This window comes from Tupaia chinensis, unplaced genomic scaffold, assembly GCF_000334495.1.
Source record: "Tupaia chinensis unplaced genomic scaffold, TupChi_1.0 Scaffold000511_1, whole genome shotgun sequence".
Lineage (NCBI taxonomy): Eukaryota > Metazoa > Chordata > Mammalia > Scandentia > Tupaiidae > Tupaia > Tupaia belangeri.
This window is the reverse complement of record NW_006160024.1, coordinates 2,710,786-2,735,993: the sequence shown is the minus strand read 5'-3', so window position 1 is coordinate 2,735,993 and position 25,208 is coordinate 2,710,786. Positions and strand designations below refer to the sequence as shown.

Sequence of the window (25,208 nt, the reverse complement as noted above, 5' to 3'; positions counted from 1 at the left end):
CTTGACCCTCAGGGACCAGAGTACTGTCATTATTCCTAGTTTACAACTGACATTTGCCTTCCTGGCCACTTGCCATGCATCTTTCTCTTGGGATTAGCTCTTCAGTTCTACTTTGAGGAACCTCACTGGCCTCATTGAATACAGTCTTGAAGAACACATTGATCAATGAACTGCCATTAACTGACCAACACATGGACATGTGACCCAAACTAGGGCAGTCACATGGTCTCCCTGGAATGTGAATCATTTGCAGAGTGACAGAAACCATGCTAGGTTCTTAGCCAATCATGACCCACAGCTTCCTGGTTCCTGCCACTTTTTAACCTGTCAGAAATTCCTAGCTCTGGTTCTTTGGAATGTCCTTCAATTTTGAAAGTTATTTTCCATGGTAGGAAGAAAAAGGGATCCTCTGAATATTCACAGCCTAATCCCCAGAACTTGTGAATGAGGTACTTTACATGACAAAAAGGACTTTGCAGCTGTGGTTAAAGCCAAGCATCTTGACAGGGAGATTACCAGATTTTCCAGCCAGGCCCAGTGTCAATTACCAGAGTCCTTCTTTATAGGTGAAAGAGGAAGGCAGGAGAATCAGAGGCACTGTGAGAAAGACTCACTCAGCCATTGCTGACCCTGAAGATGGAAGGGGCCCAAGAGCCAATGCAGGTGGCATCTAGAAGCTGGAAAAGGCAAGGAAATTGATTCTCCTATAGAGCCTCCAGAAGAAATGTAACCCTGCTGTCCCCTTGATTTCAGCCAGATGAGACTCACTTCAATCTGACCTCTAGAAATGTAGGATAATACATTGCAGAGTTTTAAACCTCTGAGCTGGTAGTGACTTGTTGCAACGCCAGTAAGAAAAGGGTATGCCCCAAATCCTTCTAGTAAGCAGCTTTCTGTTTTAACATTTTTGTTTAAGCAAGCCAGAAGCACTTACTATTGTTTATAACTGAAGAGTTGAAACTAATGGGCAGTTAATTCTGAACCCCACTTCCCCTTAGGTTTGTTTCCAGGTCCTGAGTTTCTGATCTGCTGCCTATTACCCTGTTCTAGGATCCAAGTTGAGCACTGCAGTGGGAGCCTGCTCTTGTGGACAGGCCCCACTAAAGATGACTGCTAATCTCGTCTCCTAGCTGTCACCTGACTCAGATTCCTTGTCTCTGTGCCCCTGTTACCTATTAGGTCACCTGCTTCCTGTCTGGGACCTACCCACACTTTTCCACTTAGCACTCAGCCAGATGGTAACTTATTGTTTTCCTTTCTAGTGTGTTATACCTTAAACATAGACTCAGTCAGCTCTGCATGCTTCTGCCCTGGGGTCAGCTCCCCCAGCACCTGTAGAAATGGCTGATTCTAGAGCCTAACATGCATCGACTCCAAGTATCGGCTGTGCCTGGCCGAATCATACTACGTGACAGACCCTGTGGATATTTGATGGTTCGGGGTAACAGTACACAGGCAGAAGCCAGGCTCATTCCAACTCAGAACTTTATTTCCTCTAAGAACTCTTAATTAGCCAACCCTTCTTCTATCACCTAAAAACACAAATCCTTCAAGTACAGATTAGAAATGAAACCCACAGACAAAGAGATTAAGGAGGAGGTTCTGTGTTCCTCTGTGACTGGAACCCTTTAGAGAGGAAAGCAAAAGATGGCATTTGAAGGAGGTGTAGTTTTCTTTTTCTTTTTCTTTCTTTCTTTTTTTTTTTTTTTTTTTTTTTTTTGCGGAGTTTTTTTTTTTGCTACAGGGTACGTACATTAGCCAGAAAGATAGAGAGAAACAGAGAGACTGAAAGCGAGAAATCACCCCCCCGGGGGGGGTGGCCATGCTGCAATCCCTCCGCCTCTGTTCTTTCAGAATCTTGGGTACGCACGCACACATGTCCGGCATGAGTTTAAGCCACCGGTTCTGGGACTTGAACCACGATCGACTACATGACAGTCCAGCGATATAGCCATTATGCCAACTGCTGGTCCCAAGGGTGTAGTTTTCTAATCAATGATCTCACTGGGGTTCATTTCAGCTTTTGGAGGAGGATCAAATGAAAACTCAATGGGTTTTGATTCTCCAACTTTATCCGTCACACTAACAGGTTCTCTGGGTGTGTAGGACGTGCAGATGAACCACTTGGGATGAGCAGCTGACTCCAGTGTGTTTCTTGAACCCACCTTTTTCCTATAAAAGATGAAGGGCCGACATTCTGGTTCCTTCTTGGTGCTAAGGCTGGTAAGATTCTGCTTCTGTGAGGTAAAAGAGATTAATCAGGTAGTGCAGGTTTTGAGAGGGAGTGAAACCCAGTGTGTGTGCTCTTGCTTAGGCCTTTACACATGAGAGAGAAAAAGATGAAGGCTGAGGGTCCTCAGGGACATTGGGGTATAAACCTTGGTACTGGTATTTTAAGGAGTGATAAATAATCATGGCTTCTTTTCCATGACCCTTTCACCCTGGAAGTGAAAACAAATCAACAGAGAGATGCAGGAGTCAAATGGACACCAAAATATCAGGTCTACAGCTGATTGTTTTGGTTTGGTTTGGTTTGGTTTGGTTGAGAGAGAGAGAGAATTTTGCTATAGGGTATATGTGCTTGCCAAAGAGACAGACACAGAGAGACAAAAAGCAAGAAATCACCCCCAGGGGGAATGGCCACACTGCAATCCCTTCTCCTCCATTCTCCTCTCAGACTTTAGACACACATGCACATGTACCTGGTGTGAGTTTTAAGCCACAGGGTCTGGAACTTGAACCATGGTGAACTATATGGGAGTCCAGCGACGTAACCATTACACCAGCTGCTGGTCCCAGGGCCTATGGTTTTAACTGTGAGATCCGAGACTACGGCTTAGATCTATGAACAAATGTGGTCTTCCTGAGGTTCCCCCCCCACAGTGAATGTATGTGCCATCTAGAGCTGTTTGCAGAGCAAATGTCCTGCCCTCCCCACTACCAAATCCTATAGTGGGCATGCCAACGTCCTGACCCAAGTGTGCTGCCTGCTCCGTGGAGGAGCCAGAGCACAACCAACCAGAGGAGGAGGCATGGGAGAGAAGAGGGGTTGCTGGTGTGTGCTCAGCAACTCCTCCTTCATCTCTCTACTGGCAGGAGCCCCCCTTCTTTCCCTAGAAGGAGCACAGAACCAGACAAGAGGATGGGAAACTTCTCTGGTTGGTGCTTCTGGAAAAGTGGATGCTCTATTACATTGACCAAGAATTTACAAGTAAAGCAGAAGGCATTGAGGATCTTGTCCTTCCACTAAGGGTGGGCAAGGATACAAGAAATAGGACTGGAATACTCACCTTCAGCTGGAGGGTTGGATGTTTCTGTTTTTTGTCATAGTCACAGCAGAGACAGAGTTTTCCTTCAGATACAGCCAAGAAAATAGGGTTTCCTTTCTTCTCACTGGCTTGGATCGAATGTGAGGCCAATACAGAGAAGATCGCTAGAAAAAGACAATCAGGAATGGGGCCTATTCTCAGAGCAGGGAAAAGTCTTTCCTGTCTGCTGGAATTTCAGGCCTAACACATACCCCTCTCCCCTTGGCTCTGTGGTCAAAGTCCCCTCCATCTCATCGGTTCAAGCCTCTTTTTCTTCCCCTCAGATCTGGTCATGACTACAGACTCTCTATCTGATCCAAAGGGTTCCTGGGCTTCTCTTCCCCACTGCCACCACTAGCTTGGGCTGTGGCTAAATACAAAGCTAAACCCACTTTGATGGATACCTTACTTTAACTGTACAGGAACAGAAAACAGAGCCAAGACTGAGAGTTACCTGGATGTATGTTGGTTTTTCTTGGAACTGCCCTGAGGATCTGATCATCCAAGACCAACACATTTTGAAACCAGTCAGAAATGATGAATTTTTCTGGCCCTTTGGGCTTCAATTTTGCACCTAGATCAGTATAATCAGGTATCAATACACCACATTGAAAATGGAAAATGCAGTCTTTTCTACCCCATACCCAAAGGTTTTAGTCCCAGTTCTCCAACCTGCCTGGTAGCTGTGACATCTCAGCATGCTGATTTTTTTTTTTTTTTTCTCCCAGGCTGGAAGTGGGACAACTTAGCATTGTGTGTAAGTGCTTGGTTTCCAAATTTTCTTTTTTTAAGAGAGATTTTTGCTATCTGGCACATGAACTCAACTGAAAAATCAGAGAGAGACAGAAAGCAAGAAATCACCCTCCAGGGGGATGGCCATGTTGTAATCTCTTCTTCTCCATTCTTCTCTTGGGACTTTGGGCGCACATACTCACACACTCAGTGTGAGTTTCAAGTCGCTGGGTCTGAAACTCAAACTACAGTTGACCATGTGGGAATCTAGCACCTTAACCACTATGCCACCTGCTGGCTCTGGATTCCAAGACCAAGATCACAAAACCAACTGTAGCAGCACCACCCGCAACAATAGCAGTGATGGAATAGCTGCACCATTGACAAGAACAACAACAGCAACGGCAACAGCAACAGCAATAGCAGCAGCAACAGCAATAGCAGCAGCAGTGGCAACAGCAGCGCTGCACCATTGACAAGAACAACAACAGCAATGGCAACAGCAACAGCAATGGCAACAGCAACAGCAACAGCAGCAGCAACAGCAATAGCAGCAGCAACAGCAATAGCAGCAGCAGTGGCAACAGCAGCAACAATGGTAGCAGTGAAGGCAGCCTCCTTTCACAGTGAGTTGCCTTGTTCCCTTATAAACCTGGTCTCCTTTAGTTCTCATTGCCATTTTATTGGTGAATAACATGACATTCAGTAGTCACACATAAACCTGTGATAGACCTGGGACTTACATGGAGTTCCCTTGACCATGTCTTGTGCAGAGAGGTGACAGGGTACCCTCATCACAAGCCTGAGTTAAGTAGACAGATGTTATAGAACCTTCACATTTCAGCATGTCTCTTACTATCTATGTCAGGTAACCTCCTCACTCTCTTTGGATTTCGAAACCAGGACAGTGGTGATAGTGACAATTTCCTCCTGGGGTTGTTGCGAGGTGCACATGGAAGAAGATTCTGGCTCTGAGAGTGGATACCATGAGTACTGGTGCTGTGGGTGTCCCTGCTCCCCCTGTTGGCAACACTCCTGCCTCTCATCAGTGTTGTATGGAGGTCAGCCTGCCAGTCCTCTGGTCACAAGATACATCTGGAAGGTTCCCAGTTTCAAAACTTGAGTGTGCCACTCAGCAGATAAATACTACCTGCCTCTCTCTGGACAGGTGGAGGCCCACCTTGGGTTCATCCTTCTCAGAGTCTCTCCTGATGGAATTTGCACCCACAGAGGAAAATCCCAGTCCCACCCAGCACCCTTAGGTGTCCCCAGTCTATCATTCTCCCACCCTGTGAGAGGGCTCAGCAGCACCATCCCCCATGCCCACCCTCATCCCTCAGCCATCCCATCACTTCACTCAGTAGCCTTACCTGAGTGGGAATAATTTATGGAGGAGAAGCTCGAGTCTTGTTCCAGGGAGTTCCCATCCATGTCTGCAGAGATAGCGAAGCTAGCTCATGAAATTGGAATTTTCAGGGGATTTAAAAATACCAGAGGCCACATAATTCTTTACTTCTGTTGTGTGTATGCTGAAAGATACTAGAGCAGAGAGGCGGTAATGACACAAGGCATTTATGGGACAAAGATATGGATTAATATCTATCGAAGATAACTATAGTATGGTGAACTGGACTGGTGAAAAATGTACACATGTTAGAATATTCACTTTGTAAGCTAAGTAATGTGTTTGAATGTGTAAAAGAAATAGAAATAAAAATATATTTTTAAAGTAGCTTTCTTGGCCTGAAGTGTTGGAAAATGGAAAAGCAGTCAAGAGGTTGACCTCTGCCATGTTATTGGGCACACCTCTTCATGCTCTGTGCATTAAACAGCCATGCATGTGTCAACAGCCTCCTCTCATTATGTCCCTTGAGCCAACACCCAGTGCCTTCCTCCGCAGAAAGCTCAAAAGTCCTGCACCTGGGTCATTTGTCCAATTCAGCCTTACGGTGTCTCTTTCACCTCCAGGCCTTAGCTGCCTGGGCAGGCTGAAAGGTAAGAGATGCATCTGGAGGTTATAAAACCACCTCATTAGTGGGCTGGACTTCAAAGTCCCCAACCCTCAGGCAGGAATGATCCTTTTCTCTTCTACCTGATGTGCTTAGACACCTGCAGCAAAGCTTCCTTTTCTTTTCTAGGACTTCTCTTATGTAATTCATTTGCCAGGGAAGTGCTCAAAGCTCACTCACTGTGCAAGATGAGCAGGAAGGAACTTGATTTGTGCACAGCACCTCACAAAGGTCTGCTTAGGAATTACACTTTGGCTCTCACGTGGATTTTTTTTTACAAGTATCTTACCTTCTGAGCAGCACTGGGGGTCATCTTTTCCCCAGCCTTTAGAGTCCACTTTCACTCCTGAATTTTCCCCCACGAAGGACATTTTCAATGTTGAATTATTACTGAATAGAAATGGGAGGAAGCACAGGACCTGAATAGACAGGAAGGGGATCAGTTTGACACTGTCTGACTCTAGGACACCTTGCTGGATGGCCTTCGTGCTGAGCAGGAGGCCAGCCTTACTCTGCTTCAGAGTGCTCCCAGCATCCCAAAGGCCTTGCAGGGCTGGATCACCCTCTTCTACCCATCACTCCAGCAAAGCAATGTCTTCCAGATTGTGGGTCACAATATCATTTTCAGGGATCTTGACATGTTATAAAAATGAAATAAAATGGAAAAAGTCAAAGTGCTTTGCTCTAGGCCTGAGGCTGGCAAACCACAGCACACAGGCCAGATGTAGCCCACTGTTTGTTGATTTTATTTTCCTCTATTTTCTTTTTAAGTTACACTTACTCTTCACAGCATACATCTTTACAGAATACAGAATGAATTCTCCCAGCATGAGTACTGTACACTAGGCCAGTCAAAGATGTCACTAAACACATCATCATCAACAGATCATTTCCATTTCTGTCTGTTCATTTTTCTTAAAAGAATTATTTCATTTAACTTTATTTATTTATTTATTTATTTTTGACCAGAGAGGGTCTGGGACAGAGTAAGAGAGAGAGAGAGAGAGAGAGAAGAAAGTGAGAAAGCAAGCTGCCAGGTCCAGGACTCAAACCACAGTCAGCTATGTGAGAATCCAGTGCCCTTAACCACCATGCCACCTGCCAGCCCCAATTTTTAAAATAAGTTTCATTGGGATACAGCCATGCCCTGCTTACATCCAGTCTATGGCCATATTAAGGCTACAATAACAGAGCCAAATAGTGACAGATCATCTAGTTGATGATCTAAAATACCATCTGAGTCTTTTTACAAGAGGTTAGCTGGTAGAACCAGCAGTTAGCGCAATGGCTATGTCGCTGGACTCCCACGTGGTTGACTGTGGTTGAATCCCAGACCCGGTGACTTAAACTCATGCTGGGTGCGTGTGCGTGTGTGCCCAAGATCCCAAGAAGAGAATGGAGGAGAAGGGATTGTGGCGTGGCCATCCCCCCTGGGGGGTGATTTCTCGCTTTCTGTCTCTCTGTCTCTCTGTGTGTGTCTGGCGAGCGCACGCGCCCTATAGCAAAAACCTCTCAAAGAAAAAAAAAAGTTAGCTAGCTTCCTGCAGTAGCCTAATCTTTGCCTAACAAAAAAGCAGTTTCTTTCACCCTCTTGTCCTGAAGAACCGTGCTTCCAAAGGTGCTAGAAGGTCCAATTCCTAATATCCTGAGGTAGGGCTGAGTCACACAATTTACTTAATCGGGAGAGGTTGGAGGAGAGTTATTTATAAATACAAATACCATCGAATTCTGTACACTATACCTCAGTTGGCAAAACACATTCCCTAACATTAGTCCAGGTCAATATATTGAAGAAACTGGGGTAAGAATTGTTATTCTCATTTTACAGATGAAAAATCTGAAGTTAAGTGACTTCTCTGGAGTCATACTACTTTAAAGTTTCCAGAGATGGGCACTTCATGTGAAGAAACAAGCCTTTGAGGGTAGCTTAGCAGTGAGACAAAGGATACTAAGTTGTTTTGCACAAAGATGACAAGGAAGGGCTCCAGGTCTAGGCAGCAAGAACGGTGAGCAGAGGGGAGGATGAGCAAGGGGCAGTCCTAAGGGGCAGGCGGACAGAGCCGACAGGTCTTCAGGGACATGAATATCTACTATTTGATTTTAAGCAGTTTGTGGCTTGGCTGCCCCCCCTCAATACACAAAATATTAATGCCTTTTTGGTTTGGGAGTAAATTGAGTGGGTACAGACGTTGAAGAAATTTGGCAGACCTCAGAACAAGAGATGTCTAGCAGAAATTAAGAGACCCAAACACAAGATACTGGTATTGTTGCTGGAGGACAGAATGATGCCCACAGGCTGGAGAACCTGGGGATATCCTTGTGAGCTGCTCATAGAATTTACCACCAACTAAGATAACTGCATCTAGCGTATGCCAAATTCCTTGAAGAAGCAGTGCATTCAGTTATCAGAGGGCCATCTCTTTTCACCTAAAAATGCTCCAAGTATTAGAGATTCCAAAATGCCTTTCCAAATACCAGTTCCTTCTAGACTCTGAAATCAGCCCTCTTAGACTTCAAAGTTGTTAGCATGATCAATGATTGCAGGTTTCCTAGACCAGTGTCTGCTGCACCCTCTAGCAGCATCCTGCTTCTTCACAAAAGCCCTCCAAGGAGATCACAATCTGGAAGACAGCTACTGGGACTCAGAGCAAAGTAGTCTGGGCAGTCTCAGAAACAGTATTCAGAAATTCAGGACATTTATAGACTGACATGGGACAAAATTCAAGTCAGGTGGCCAGAGGTTGCTCTACTTTCCCATCCATGTCAGTGGACCTCTTAGGGGGGAGGGGTGTGAAGACCACCTACCTAAGCCGAGGATCCCTGTAGTCTGTGGCGCTGTCTTGGACTCCAGCTGCTTCGTTTGTCTCCTGCCCTTAGAATCCTCTTCTAGAGGAGCCAAGTCTAGTCCTCTTTTCTAATTATCAGTTTGGGATATGCATACTCAATGGCAGCATTGGCAATGATAAATAGCATCACGGGTTGCCAGTCACTCCTCTTTTCTAATTATCAGTTTGGGATATGCCTTCTCAATAGCAGCATTGGCAATGATAAATAGCATCATGGGTTGCCAGTCATCTTTCAATGCCTGCTATTTTCCACACCCATAGTATAAACAAATTCCCACGGGCTAATGCTACTCTACCAAGGGCTGCCACACTCCTTGAACATGTTTCACGGCACATGAGACAGACTATGTGACTACCAGTCTAGTCTGCTGGCAAAGAGGTGAGAAAGAAATATGAGTAAAGAAAGAAAAGACACAGGATCTAGGTCAACCTGTGACCTGACATGATCAGCATAGTCCTCATTCCCTTGTGGGTTCTTCGCTCCAATCTCAAAGTTCACTCAGGTGGAATATCCACATCTTGAGAAGAAAATGTCCTCCTTTCATGTCTCCTTCCAGTTACACTCCAAGATGCCGCTGACACTGCCCTGCACCTCTTCTACCCCCTTTCCTTCAAAAGTGGCATGCCAACCACCCTCAAGGCCTTGATCAAGCTCACCAAGGCCAGCTTCTTTCTACAGCTCATTGGCTATTGATATGCTTTTTCTTGCTTTTTGCATTGCATTCACCCTCGTCAGTGACTATGTGTGACTGTGTTTCACAACACAGCAAAGCAGGTCAGTTAGGAAGAAAATCTACATAACCCCTTAAGGAATAGCTCTGGACCAGCACCACCACCTGCATGTTGACAACACAGGAATGACAGCAACAACCACAATAGTCACCATAGTGTACTCCCTAGACAGACCATCTGGAGCCTAATCCTGTGATGATTCTGTGGATATGTACTATCTTTTGTATTTTACAGACAAAAGACAAACCAGTTCAGAAAGGCTAAGCAGTTTATCCAAAATCATATCTCCTTAGGGGTACTATGCTAAAGACTATACTGTAACTGAAGACCATAGCTCAAGCATGCTGCAGCCATATCTCCTAACCCTGATGGAAGACTAAGGTCTCACTCCCTAGTCCATCCACGCACATGTTAATACAACATACAAAGAAAGGAACATGTTTGACAAATTATTTTGTGATGTATCTTTACTAATTTATAATGCATCTTGCCATTTCTACTCAATAGGTTATCAGAAAAGTCATGATGTATTTTTTCTATGTTTCTCTGTGCAAAAATGCATCATGATTTTTCTTTTTTTTGGAGAGGTTTTTGGGGTTTTTTTTCGCTATAGGGCGCGTGCGCTCGCCAGACAGACAGAGAGAGACAGAGAGACAGAAAGCGAGAAATCTGGAGTGTTGTCACGCCGCAATCCCTTCTCCTCCATTCTCCTCTCGGGATCTTGGGCACGTACGCACACGCACCCGGCTTGAGTTTTAAGGCGCCAGGTCCAGGACTCGAACCGCGGTCTACTACGTGGGAGTCCAGCGACATATCCATTACGCTAACTGCTGGTTCCCAATGAATCATGATTTTTCTGACAACCCAGTATCTCAAACATCTCTTCATTTCATCAGTACTTTTCTACAATATTATTATTAATTTTACTGTCCAAACACCTGGGGGAAAATGTTCCCTTGATGACTGGAATAAAATTTTCTAACTTGGGGACCAGCGGACGGTGTAACGGTTACATCACTGGACTCCCACATAGGCGACCACTGTTTGAGTCCCAGATCAGACAGCTTAAAACTCACACTGGGCACGTGTGGGTACATGCCAAAAATCCCAAGAGAAGAATGGAGGAGAAGGGACTGTGGCGTGGCCATCTCTGCTAGGGAGTGACTTCTCACTTTCTGTCTCTGTCTTTCTGGAGAGCACGTGCACCTTATAGGAAAACTATCTCAAAAAATTGATCTCTAATTTGCCTGTGAAACTGTTTATAAGAGACTATCTTTGGTAAACATCTTCATAAAGCTCTTGAGATGAGGAAGAGATTGTGAAGTAAAAATAAAGTCAACTGCCACGAATTTCCATTCTAAGAGGCCGCTGGAGTAATCACGAGTATTTCTCGTGTGCTGACTTCCAGGACAAGTGAGGATGTGAGTAGAGGCACTCGGTATTGTTCTCAGGTCAAGGAAGTTGGAGATCGGTAGGGAGGGGCTGTATTGGGGTGGGTAATAAATAGTTGTCTGCTGATAATAATGTATATGGCAATGTCTTAGAGTTGACTAACATGCACTGTACTCATGCTGAGAGGGAATAAATGTACACTGTAAAGATGTATAATGATTAAATGCAAATAAAAAATAAAATTAAAAAAATAGACTTGAAGGTATTGCAAATAATTTGTGAGTGGGGAACGAGACAGTATTATACAGTTGTTGTGAAATAATCAGTGTAAATTCCCAACTATTGTCTTATAGAAAACCTTAATAAGTTTGATTTTCTATAAAAATACTGATACACAAGGGATACATTTGTTTGTTTGTTTGTCTTTTGTTGGATATTGAAGAAAATAAAGGATAGCTAACTTGTGTGTTATATATGGATGGATAATTTAAGCATTTTGAACATTTATGTTATTTTCACTTTTACACTATTAATGTATGAGTGGACTTCAAAAAGCTCATGAAAAAAATGGAATTAAAGTATGAATTTATTCTGGTGCAGGTCCAGTGGGTGGTGTAGTGGTTAAGGCACTGGACTCTCACGTGGTTGACTGTGGTTCAAGTTCTGAACCTGGCAGCTCAAAATTCACACCAGGCATGTGTGTGTGTATGTACCCAAGATCCCAGGAGGAGAATGGAGGAGAAGGGATTGTGTGGTATGGCCATCACCCCTGGGAGGGTGATTTCTCACTTTCTGTCTCTCTGTTGTTCTGTGTGTCTCCAGCAAACACATGTGTGTGCTCTCTATCAAATTCTCTCAAAAAAAAAGTATAAATTTACTTTGGTGCAAAAAATTTTGAAATCCATGCATAGTTTTTTCATAGTACACATTTCCCAAGACCTTTTTGAAGACCCCTCATGTGTATATTTTCACTTTCATGCTGTTACATGTATGTTTCACATACATAAAATGAATACATTGGATTAAGTGTCACACAGGTCACAGATTACTTCTCTAGGATAAATTCCTAAATATGTAATTGATGGGTCAAAAACCATACATATTCTATTTTATGTATTTTCTAAAATTTTATATATTGCATTGATTTTTAAGGGCTCTAATTTATTGGATAACTTTTTTACTTTTTTACTAATCACTACAGAGGCAATTGCCATTCATACTTTTGACAGGTTAAGTTCCTATGTGCATGTTTGTTTTTATGGTACATGTATGTTTTGAGGTGTACATGTATGCTTGTACTTGTATGTTTTGTTTCAAGGGACTGTCTACAGGTTTTGTTCATACATTTTGTGTATTCTGTGTTTTATGGGCTTGTATTTTGTGGGTCTGGTGTTCTATGTGCTGTATGTATTATAGAGATGTATATTTTCCTATGACTTTGTAAGATTTTGCCTTTGCTTCTTTTGCATCTGCACAGCTCTAAGCTGGGCTCAGTAGGACTCTCATCTGTAGTTGACTGACGTGTAAGGTATCCCTTACTTGAAACCAGACAAAAGTGCAGCAGATTCCAATCTCCATTTTGAAGGACCGCCCCTGTGCAGGGTGGCAGATGTGCTGAGAGATGTCCTAGAGGCTTTACAAGAATGATGAGCTGTCTCTGCTGCACAGTTGGCCCAGTAGGACTGCAGTCATTCTCTCACCTGCTCTGTTGATCTTTCTGAAAAGATTAGACCTCTCTGAGTAATTCCACCTTTAAAGGTATTCAAGTGAGCACCTGGTAGCCCTGGTCGCTGGGTGATGTAAACAGACAGCACATGCTTCTAGGCACGCTCTTTATCAGATGCCACCTCCTCTCCGGCACAGCAAGCCAGCAGCCTGTCACTATGTCACTGTGTGGGCCCAAGACTGCTGCTCCTCAGGTGACACAGCAAAAGGGCATGTGCCTCCCTGTCCATTGGCCATCCTCTCCCCCACTTTTCAGCTTTTGCTCCTGGCACCTCTAGAGGGCCCTGTTCCCTCATCTACAAGTTCTTTCCAGGAACTTACTCCCTTTTTTTGTTTGTTTGTTTATGATTTATGACGTAGCATTAGACAGAGAGGAGGGAAGAACCCTGAAGAGTATGTCTCAGCATTTCTTTTCCTGGAAATGCCAAGAAGACCTCAGCTCCCACCCATGACTGCATTTTGAAAGCCTCGTTTTGTGCGAGGGCCTTCGTACTGCCCTTTACTTTACCCCTGTCTCCAGCAGCGTGGGCGGCAGCCACCTGTCTCTTCTGAGCTAAAGGGCAGCCAGTGATTGTCCCAAGGCAACGTGGCATCGTGACAAGAGCAAAACTCAGAAGTTCCCCTCCCAACACAAACCCCCTCCTCTCTCTTCCACCTCTGACCCCACCTCTCCACAAGACAGAGCTCACGCAGCATCAGTTCAGGCAGCCTTTCTCTTCCCCTGGAGGTTTTCAAGCTCTTTTGTGAGTTTTCCTGGATTTCCTACTTCTCTGCCTCTCTAGCATGCCCAGAGTTGATTCAGGGGACAAGCTATTCGGCATCCTCAGCAGCTGTGGTTAGTGGGGAGGAGGGGAGAAGAGAGGCACCAGCTTTTGATGGGAAGGATAGATTTAAAGCCTGCATCCATCTAGAGATCCAGAGCAGCACAGACTCTGAATAAGAAGGGAGTTGGTTGGTCATGTGGAGTCGGTATCCAGAGGCCAAAGCCAGAAGGACAAGGATCTCAATCTGGGGCCTGACATCATGTCATAGTCTCAGCAGCCCAGAGGGCTGTGGACAGAGCTATTCCAACAGCACCCTGAGAGCCTCTGCTCAGCACAGTGGGCAGTGGCAGTTGCCCATTGCCTGCCGAGACCATTTAAATTAAATAGGTTCCAATGTTTCCGCATATACTGTCTTTGTAATGATGCTCATACTAACCTCAAGATACAGATATCGTCTATATACTTGTGCCAAATAGAAAGAACTCACATTGCAGAAAATGGGCATGACTTGCCCAAGATCATGCAGCTGGGAGCCTGTGGCTGGCTCTCTCAAGCAGGGTCCTGAGGACCCGGGGAAAGTCCTGAGGGGCTCAGCAGCCAAGGCTGCCCTCTGAGCACAGGCGTGGAGGTGCACAGCCAGACTGACAGCATAGCAGATCGAGGAGGAGCTACGTACACAGGGGTCACCAGTAGAAGCTTCGAAATCATAAAAGGCCTACCTTTTCATTTACGTAGAGAAGGTGGAGACTTAAGGCAAAATTGCAATACATTTCCCTTGCCTTTATTGAGCACCTTTGTGTTTGATTGCTTTGGTCACCTCCTAAACCTGATTGGATTTTCTGCTCCTTATTGTCTGTTGTCTTCCTCATCCACAAGAGCCTGGGGCAAAAATCAGGAGGAGAGAAAAGACACTGCAATTTGTAGAGTGAGATTTTGCATTCCTTAAGGTCATGACTACCTGAGTTATTATACAAAATAAGAAAGAGTATTAGCATTTAATTTAAAGGGAACTGTCCCAGCCTCAGTGGTGCAGAAGGTGTTGTTCAATGATTTGCAGTGGTAGAAGCAACATGGCCAACCACAGGTTCAGATCTCAAACCAACCTGACACATGCCTGCCACATACACCAAGATTCTGACTAGCTGGAGGGCTGTGGTATAACCCAATATGCATGTATACACCCTCTCCCATGAGCTCTCCCATGAAATAAAATAAACTTTTTCTTTTTTTCTTTTTTTCCCCTTTGGCCATAGGGCACATGCACTCACGAGAGAGGAAGAAAGTGAGAAATCACCCTTCAGGGAACATGGTCATAGAACAATGCCTTCTCCTCATTCTCCTCTTGGCACTTTGGGCACAAACACACATGCCTGGTATGATTTTTCAGTCACCAGGTCCAGGACTTAAGCCATAGTTGACCCTGAAGGAATCAAGTGTCTTAATCACCATGCCACCTACGGGCCCCTAAACTGAAGTTTTTAAAAGATAAGAGAGGTATAAGCCCAGGGATTGCTGCTACTGCTATCCCTGTTGCTGCTACTGTTGTTGCTGTTGCGATGGCTTCTGTTGTTGCTGTTGCAGCTGTTGTTCAAGAACCACATCCCTATAGGAAACAAACACCAGTACCTTAAAGCCACTAGCACTTTTAGAGTGGCTTTGAAAAGAAAAAAATAATAACAAAGAACAACAACAACAAAAAAGTATGACAAAGATTGAAAAAGCATGGAGCAAATACAACAGAACACTTGAAGAATATTGGATTCGCCCAAAAGCAGATGGCAGGAGGGGTGGGGGGAGAAGAGAAGTGGAAAGCAAATGGTAAGGAGTAACTTAAATCCAACTCCGTTGCCCATTACATTAAATATACTCATAGTACCTGGTAAGTGTATAAATAGGATGTGGCATCTACTCACACAATGAAATGCTACTCAGCAGTGTTTGTATGTAAATTATACTTCAAAGCTAATTTTTTTATTTAAAATTTAAAGCACTATAGCACACATATTACGTTGTTTTAAGATTATATCCTTGGGGTGGGCAGGTGGCATGGTGGTTAAGGGTGCTGGACTCCTACATGGCCAATCGCGGTTTGAGTCCCCGACCTGGCGGCTTGCTTTCTCATTTCCTCTCTCTCTCTTTCTCTCTCTCCTCCTCCCCCTTCTCTGGTCTAATTTTTAAAAATAAATAAGTACAGTCAAATAAAATTTAAAAAGAAGATTATATCCCATGAGCCATGTTTTAGCATTCCTAACTTTATTTGATCCTTAAACATTTTTAAGGTTATTTATTTTATTCATGATAGAGAGTGCAAAAGCAAGAAAAAGAGGGAAGCACCCTCCAGCTTGTCAAGATCTTGGGCACATATGCACACGCCCAGTGTGTTTTCAGGCCTACTAGGGGATCCAAACTGGTCACCCATGTGGCTTCCAGCACTGCAATTCAGTTTGTTACCAAATGCTCCACCAGAGTGGGCCAATCATGAAACAGTACTAAGACTATTAATACTCCCTAATCTTGGACAGGATTAAAAACAAAAAAGAAAAAAAAAAAGGAAAGGAAAATTTTAATTACCATTGATCCCCAAGAATTCACTTAATCTCTACTGCACATGTCAACCTCACGATCTCTGAATCTAGCACTCAGAAACCCCCTGAGCTAGTCTCAAGCCTCAGTTCTGTGATTTCTGTCCACTGAGCAGAACTCCTAGACTGAGGAGGATGACCAATCAGAGAGAAGGGATGAGGGCAAGTTGAGCCCAAGGTGGGCCTCTGCCTCTCCAGAAAAGGGCAATACCTATCTGCTGAATAGCACAGAGAAAGGAGGCTTTTGTGCCTAGGAACCTTCCACATTCCCATCTGACTATTCTAAAGAGCCCAGTGCCCCTGACAACTCTGAATTATGCTTATGAAAGAGGAGGGTGAGCGGCAGGATGCAGGGACTCACACACCAGCTCTGCTCATGGCAGCAACGTACAGAGCCAGACCTCTCTCACACGCTACCGTGTACACCTCACAACAACTCTAGGAGGAACCTGTTAATATCAGTACCATTCAGGTCCAAAAACTAAGGCGGAGGAGGGAAGATGTTACCTGACCAGGCAACACAGGTATGCTGGTGAGTGACCTGCTGAAATGATCTGCCAACTCAGGGTTAAGGTTTCCCGTTTCCTCCCTTTGTTCAGGATTAGGTCAGGAGACCTCAGTCTGAGTCCCAGCTCTCCCACAGGTTGACATGTGAACACCGAGCCTCACTTTCCTCATTGGTGAAATGGCAGTGAGGACCAAATGACACCAGGTGCATCAGGGTGCACGGCAACTTCCACGTCGCTGCGAGGGGAGGCTTCAACAGCATTGCTACTGCAATTAACATTGCTATTGTTACAGCATTGCTACTGCAATTAACATTGCTATTGTTACTGCCTCGGGTGCTGTTGCTGATGCTGCTGGGTTTGCTGCCCTTGCTGCTGCCATTGCTGTGGTGGGTGTTCCTGCTGCTGCTGCTAGTTTTTCCTGTTGCTGCTCTTGCTGATGTTTTTGATATGATAGTTGCTGTTGCTGTTTTGTCCTTACTGTTATTGCTGTTGCTACTGCTGCTTTGTTGCTGCCGTGGCTACTGCTACCCCTTTGCTGCTACTATTCTTGCTGTTACTATGGTGGTGGTTGCTGCTGCTGTTCAAGAGCCAAGTCCTTAGAGAAAACAAACACCAGTACCTTAAAACCACTGGCACTTCCAGAGAGGCTTTGAAAAGGACTTGGGGCCATGATGATGAGCAAGAATACCACGTAGAATTCTGCATTACCCTGAGTGTGAGATTACAAGGGCCTCTGTCAGGTTGTGATAAGCAAACAACAGAGGAAGAGACCAGATTTAAGAAATCTGTAAGAGGTAAAAAAGTGTCCCAGTTACAGGAGTGTGCACTGATTGACATTGTTACCGGGCCACCCTAAAAAAAGGAATTCAGGGGCCAGACAGCAGTGCAGTGGCAGAATGAAGCACTCTGAGGGGCAGGCCAACACGAGTGGTCATCAGTTCATGTCCAGAGCCCTCCCTGAGTGTACCAGACATGTGTGTGTCCATGATCTGACTGGCTGGGGCTGAGTGAACCACAATGTCACCCTGTTGGGAGGTGCTATGTCTCTGCCTCTCTTTCTCTGTCTCTCTCACTCATGGAATAAATAAGTAGACAAACAAACAAAGCCAGGTATAGTGGTGTGCACCTGTGGTCCCAGATACTCAAGGGACTGAAGCAGAAAGATTGCTGCATAATGGGGGGAAAATGTAAAAAATAAAATTTCTAATTCTAGAAATGGGACATCTTAAAAATATCACATTTGAGTCTTAATGTAGGGCCTGGGCACCCATGATCTTAAAAAGCCACCCACTAGTGATTTCCAGCAAACAGCCCAAACTGAGAGCCACTCCCTCAGGCTGTGTCCTCAAAGGGCTTCTTCAGACCAGAACATTGACACCTCCTGGAAGCCCAGCATCATAGACCCACTGAGCCCAACCTGCTAGCAGTTCATGCACATTACAGTGTGAGAAATTGAAAGGTTTAGAGTTAAGCAAGTTAGTGGCTCTCAATCAACCCGCACCTGCCCATGAACTCAGACTGTCTGAGGTGGGGTCCAGAATATCTCCTGAGGAGAGTCTAGCATAAACCAGGGTTGAGAACCATGGACTACATATGTCGCCGTATCAGTCAAGTCATTTAGGATCTCTTCTGGGTCCAGCCATTCATCCACAGGCTATCCTACCGTGAGACACAAAGCCGGAGGCTTGTGGCTAAGGCACAGGAGGATAATGTTTAGTTAGGTCTAATCTCAGCATTATAATTGCTAACATTGTTACCTATCTTATACCATCACACAGTAAGTGGCTACTGTATCATCATATTTGCATTCTGCCAGTCAGTCTTGCACCATACTGGGCTGCTGGGTGCTTCCTGCCTCTGTTTCCCACCTGTGCCCTCCACAGCTCTTCTATGATCACCCCCTTGGCCCAGACACATGCAAATATCCATCCTACTCCAGGCTCGCAGATGACACCATGCTCCCAGTCAGAGGGTGCAAGAGAAGGAGTCAACAACAGTATAAGGTATCTTTAAAAGTTCCTGGAAATCGCATATTATGAAAAAAACAGAGCTACCTCTGTGGCCTGCTGACTAACCAGATCCTACATAGCCAGCTGTGTGATTTGAATACCATCCCTAGTGACTTGAAAAACATGCTGTAAACCTGTGTGTGCATGGCCCAAGATCCCAACACGATGAAGAAATAGAGAAGAAAAAATGTTGGTGTGACTGCACCCCATTGTCTCTGTCTCTCTCTGGTGAGCATACACACCCTCCAGCAAATTAAAAATAAGAAAAAAACTATGCATGGATTTCAATTTTTTTGTTTGTTTGTTTGCTGGAGGGCATGTGCATTCACTGGAAAAGGATGGAGAGAGAGAGTTAGAAAACACTCCCCACAGAGGATGGCCAAACCACAATTCCTTCTTCATTTCTCCTTTTCAAATTTTGGCTGTGTACACGCATATACCAGGTGTGTTTTTCAAGCCATCAGGTCCAAGACTCAACCCATGCAGTCAGCAATGTGGGATCCATGCAGTCAGCAATGTGGGATCCAGCTGCCCCAACTGCCACATCTTGTGCTGGCCCAGATTTCTAAAATTTTTGCTCCAAAATAAATGAATTTTAACTCCTTTTTCCATGAATTTTTAAGGCCTCCTCATAATAATAAATAGCTCATTTTTATTTTTTCAATGGTCCAGGCATTTTACTAAATACTGTTCACCAAATAACTTTTTTTAATTGCCAGAGGGCACATGCACTTGCCAGAGAGACACACAGAGAGGGAGAGAGAGAGAGAATCCCCTAAAGGGGATGGTCATACTGCAATCTCATCTCCTCCAGTTCTCCATCCTGTCAGAGTTCTAGACAGGCATGCACATGTGTCCAGTGTGTTTTCAAGCCCTAGAGACCAGAACTTGGACTATGGTTGACCGACCATGTGGGATCTGACTCCCTTAACCACTAGGCCACAGAACTAACCCAAATAACTTAATCCTCGTAACAACTTTATTAGGTGAGCTGTATTACAGTCTTTATTTCATGCATGAAAAGACTGAGATTTGTCTTAATGGATTAGTCTGAATGTAAAGGAAAACAAAACTGCTCTTTTCCTTTCCCCACATTGCTTTCTTGACTCAGAAAATAGGAAGGTCTGCCATTTGGCATTTATTTACTGGACAGAGTATCTTCTGTGTGTGGTTCTGCAACGACCTCTCTGGCCTTGGGGTCAGGCACCTCAGAGCCCAGGTGTGCTTTCCCCCTGCTGCTGCTCTCCTCCTAGACATACCTAAAATCAATCACAGATCCTGCTTTCTGGAGGTCTTTGCCCAAGTATGGGTCAGTAATTCTATGAATGACGCTATGTTCTAGAAACTAAAATTCTTGGGAAGGCTAATCCCAAGGTCTAGCCTCAATGAAGTGAGTAATAAAAAAAAAAAAATTTTTAATTTTTTAAAAAAGTAAATATAGATCCATAACACGTTCTTTAGTCCAACAATCAAAGAATTGGAGCACTATCAATAATCGATTTGATTCCTGCTTCCTGTGCCCTGGGTTTCTATAGGATGCCATCTTTTCTCAAGATTTCTGCAGCTATCTGGGGTACAAGAGGCCACAAGGCTGACTCTCTGCTGTAGGACTCGCCATGCTAAGGGGTTGGACAGTGCCCAATGTGCTTTTCAAGCTGCCAGAGCTAGGATTCAAATCATGGTCAGCCATGTGGTATCTGGCTCCCTTAACCACTAGACTACAGGGCCAGCCCAATTATTTAAAGTATTTAAATTTATTTTATTTTATTTTTAAAATCTGAAAATGGAATGCATATTGTAAAAGAAGATTCCAACTATATTAAAAAATGTGTAGAAGAACTTCACCAAAGGAAATGAGGGATGAAGGTGCTGACCTGCAGTTACTCTGGAAATATGTGGAGTCTATAAAACTAAAGGCAAAAGGAACTGTCCATCAGCACTGTACCCTACTTGGTAAAGTTATTTCCCACAATACAGATTACAGTTTTGAAACCATTATGCAGGCATACTAAAATTTAAAATTTTAGCAAATGAACAGTGAGTGTGAGAAACCAGGTCTCTCAATGGCTGAGAATGAGAGTTTATAGACAAACACAGGGAAGAGAATGATCCGTAAGCTAGAGCTTGTGACATCAGAGCTGGAGACATCAGTATAAACTCATGGTTAGCCCAGTATAGACACAGGTGGAACCTTTATAGGCCTGTGTGTGTGTGTTGATGTGTGTGGGGATGGTGGTATACACACCTATATTTCTTTTTTCAGTCAACTCAGAAAGTGTGGAAGCAGTGGCACCTCAGTAACCTAGTGTCCAGAGTGTGGTGTCTAACGCCATCCTCCAATAAAAGGAATCAGAGTCCTTAGAGAAATGGCTAATTCTATGGCTGGCACAGGAAATACACCAAATGAGCGTGGAACATCTTAAAATGCCAAAAAAATAAGCAAGTGCTAAAACAAGGACCAAAACAAAAACAAAACAAAAGAAAAACAAACAATGATGAGAGTATGTCAAAGGGATACAGGAGCCAACAGAAAAAGTTAATCAACAGCCAAATAATCAAGCTGAAACAACTTGAACAACAAAGTAAATATTGTTGCATTGGATTATATCCCAAATTGTAAACCTCCATGATCCATGCTGATATAAATGATTAAATAAATAAAAGAAAAGGGCAAATCTCCCTGCAGAAGAATTCTAAGAAAGTAAAAACAAATGCAAATTCTTCTTTCTCTTTTTTTACAGTCGTTTCCTTTACTGGATTTCTGAACTTTAAAAAGTGAAAGTAAAGGGACCAGCAATTAGCATAATGGCTATGTCGCTGGACTCCCATGTAGTCAACCACGGTTCGAGTTCCGGACCTGGTGGCTTAAACTCACGATGGGCACGTGTGCGTGCATGCCCAAGATCCCAGGAGGAGAATGGAGGAGAAAGGATTGTGATGTGGCCATCCTCCTTGGGGGTGATTTCTCTTCTTCTGTCTCTCTGTCTCTCTCTGTCTTTCTGGCAAGTGCACGCACCCTATAGCAAAAAAAGCCTCTCAAAAAAAAAAAAAAAAAAAGTGAAAGTAAAGCAACCCACTAAGTGGTTCCAATAAAAGAAAAGCGTCTTGGGGCTAGCAAGTGGCATGGTGGTTAAAGGCACCAGACTCCCACATGGCTGACCACAGTTCAAGTCCCGGACCTGGTGGCTTGCTTTCTCTTATTCTCTCACTTTCTCACTCTATCCCTCTCTGGTCAAATTTTTTAATTAGTAAATAATTAAAGTTAAATTAAAAAGAAATTATTTAGAAACAAAAAGAAAAAAAAAAGCATCTTTACCTGAGTTACTTATCAGATCCCATCTGACCTACCCTAGCTCCTCCTGGAATAAGCATCTGGGTATCTAAAAAGCTATTTCCACACTGCTCCATTTAGAGTCATCTCTACCATATGGTTAACTATGAGGACAGTTCTTCTCATCATATTATCTGTACACAGATTCTCACCCACAATTAGATCTCTCACTGGAGCAAACTTCTGCATTCTTTGGAGCCCAATAAGATAGGAGCTTCTAGACCATGTGTTCAAGGTATTTGTGGGGTTTTTCACTTATGTGAGTTCCTTGATATGCCTCAAGAGCTGATCAGGACTAATTTTTCTCACTCATTCAGACATTTGTAAGGCCTGACCTCAGATTGAATTTTTCTGGAGCTGCAAACCCAAGTAAGGCTCTCTAGCAGTGCTTTTGCCACACTCAAAACAAATGTTTCTACCAATATGGCTTCTCCAATGCTTAAAAATGTCAGAGTTCCATTAGACATTTTTCAAACTGGCTGGCCCTCTTCCCAGGGTGCTTTTCTGCTAGCCAATGAGCTGTGCATGCTTCCTGGTGTACTGTTGACACAAAACCACATAAGAAGCTGTTCTTTGACATGAATTCTCTTGCAAGGAGGAGGGTCGAGCTCTGTTTGACAGCACTCTCACTCGCGCCTGTGAGGTTCCCGTCTGTGTGAATCCTCTCATGAGTGATCAAATTTGAACTCAGACTGCTGGTTTTCCAAAATGCAGGGAATCTTGTTTCTCACTGGAGTGACTGAGAAGGTTTCTGTCAGGGCATCTAGAGAATGATCCGTAAGCTAGAGCTTGTGACATCAGAGCTGGAGACATCAGTATAAACTCATGGTTAGCCCAGTATAGACACAGGTGGAACCTTTATAGGCCTGTGTGTGTGTGTTGATGTGTGTGGGGATGGTGGTATACACACCTATATTTCTTTTTTCAGTCAACTCAGAAAGTGTGGAAGCAGTGGCACCTCAGTAACCTAGTGTCCAGAGTGTGGTGTCTAACGCCATCCTCCAATAAAAGGAATCAGAGTCCTTAGAGAAATGGCTAATTCTATGGCTGGCACAGGAAATACACCAAATGAGCGTGGAACATCTTAAAATGCCAAAAAAATAAGCAAGTGCTAAAACAAGGACCAAAACAAAAACAAAACAAAAGAAAAACAAACAATGATGAGAGTATGTCAAAGGGATACAGGAGCCAACAGAAAAAGTTAATCAACAGCCAAATAATCAAGCTGAAACAACTTGAACAACAAAGTAAATATTGTTGCATTGGATTATATCCCAAATTGTAAACCTCCATGATCCATGCTGATATAAATGATTAAATAAATAAAAGAAAAGGGCAAATCTCCCTGCAGAAGAATTCTAAGAAAGTAAAAACAAATGCAAATTCTTCTTTCTCTTTTTTTACAGTCGTTTCCTTTACTGGATTTCTGAACTTTAAAAAGTGAAAGTAAAGGGACCAGCAATTAGCATAATGGCTATGTCGCTGGACTCCCATGTAGTCAACCACGGTTCGAGTTCCGGACCTGGTGGCTTAAACTCACGATGGGCACGTGTGCGTGCATGCCCAAGATCCCAGGAGGAGAATGGAGGAGAAAGGATTGTGATGTGGCCATCCTCCTTGGGGGTGATTTCTCTTCTTCTGTCTCTCTGTCTCTCTCTGTCTTTCTGAAAAAAAAAAAAAAAAAAAGTGAAAGTAAAGCAACCCACTAAGTGGTTCCAATAAAAGAAAAGCGTCTTGGGGCTAGCAAGTGGCATGGTGGTTAAAGGCACCAGACTCCCACATGGCTGACCACAGTTCAAGTCCCGGACCTGGTGGCTTGCTTTCTCTTATTCTCTCACTTTCTCACTCTATCCCTCTCTGGTCAAATTTTTTAATTAGTAAATAATTAAAGTTAAATTAAAAAGAAATTATTTAGAAACAAAAAGAAAAAAAAAAGCATCTTTACCTGAGTTACTTATCAGATCCCATCTGACCTACCCTAGCTCCTCCTGGAATAAGCATCTGGGTATCTAAAAAGCTATTTCCACACTGCTCCATTTAGAGTCATCTCTACCATATGGTTAACTATGAGGACAGTTCTTCTCATCATATTATCTGTACACAGATTCTCACCCACAATTAGATCTCTCACTGGAGCAAACTTCTGCATTCTTTGGAGCCCAATAAGATAGGAGCTTCTAGACCATGTGTTCAAGGTATTTGTGGGGTTTTTCACTTATGTGAGTTCCTTGATATGCCTCAAGAGCTGATCAGGACTAATTTTTCTCACTCATTCAGACATTTGTAAGGCCTGACCTCAGATTGAATTTTTCTGGAGCTGCAAACCCAAGTAAGGCTCTCTAGCAGTGCTTTTGCCACACTCAAAACAAATGTTTCTACCAATATGGCTTCTCCAATGCTTAAAAATGTCAGAGTTCCATTAGACATTTTTCAAACTGGCTGGCCCTCTTCCCAGGGTGCTTTTCTGCTAGCCAATGAGCTGTGCATGCTTCCTGGTGTACTGTTGACACAAAACCACATAAGAAGCTGTTCTTTGACATGAATTCTCTTGCAAGGAGGAGGGTCGAGCTCTGTTTGACAGCACTCTCACTCGCGCCTGTGAGGTTCCCGTCTGTGTGAATCCTCTCATGAGTGATCAAATTTGAACTCAGACTGCTGGTTTTCCAAAATGCAGGGAATCTTGTTTCTCACTGGAGTGACTGAGAAGGTTTCTGTCAGGGCATCTCTCTGGGCAAAAATTGTTCTTACTTCCAATGACTGTGGGCTCACTGATTCCCCTTTGAAGTCTGAGCTCTGAGGGAAGTCTGAGAATGAGTTCTCTGACATGTAAATACATTTTTTATGCTATCATAACTTCATGTCTAGTCAAGACACATGAGGTTTCCAATGCATAGGGAGGACTGAGTTCAAGACCTTTTTTTATCAACATTGTAGATATAGGGTTTGTCACCAATGTATACCGTCCAGTGTTGAAGAAGGGCTGAGCTCTGGTAGAACCTTCTGTCACAGACACCATAGTTATAACTTGGTTCCTTTCTCTGAGTTCTCATTTTTTTTTTATTTCCTACATTAATTCACTATACACCATCACAACACACCAATGAATTTTCCATCCAAAATACACTGTGCATTGGTTCAATCAAGCACATCAACATACATGTTCTCAGCAAATAATTTTCCAATTCTTACATCCTGCATACCTTGCCCTTTGTCTTGCCATCCCTGATTCCCCATCCCCCACCCTCTGCTATGTCCCATCTTCCTCCTCC

The 25,208-nt window shown here is 43.8% G+C and overlaps 1 protein-coding gene across 1 annotated transcript; it reads right to left on the bottom strand.

Annotated features, from left to right (window-relative positions):
* Window positions 1-1,963: 1,963 nt before the first annotated feature.
* Window positions 1,964-6,457, bottom strand: IL37 (interleukin 37). The gene is made up of 5 exons (XM_027774990.1): window positions 6,339-6,457; window positions 5,411-5,473; window positions 3,763-3,882; window positions 3,291-3,433; window positions 1,964-2,237 (listed from the first exon to the last, which is right to left on the bottom strand). Exons 1-5 carry the CDS (start codon window positions 6,418-6,420, stop codon window positions 1,989-1,991), a joined length of 657 nt encoding a protein of 218 aa, XP_027630791.1. The 5' UTR covers window positions 6,421-6,457; the 3' UTR covers window positions 1,964-1,988.
* Window positions 6,458-25,208: the final 18,751 nt, after the last annotated feature.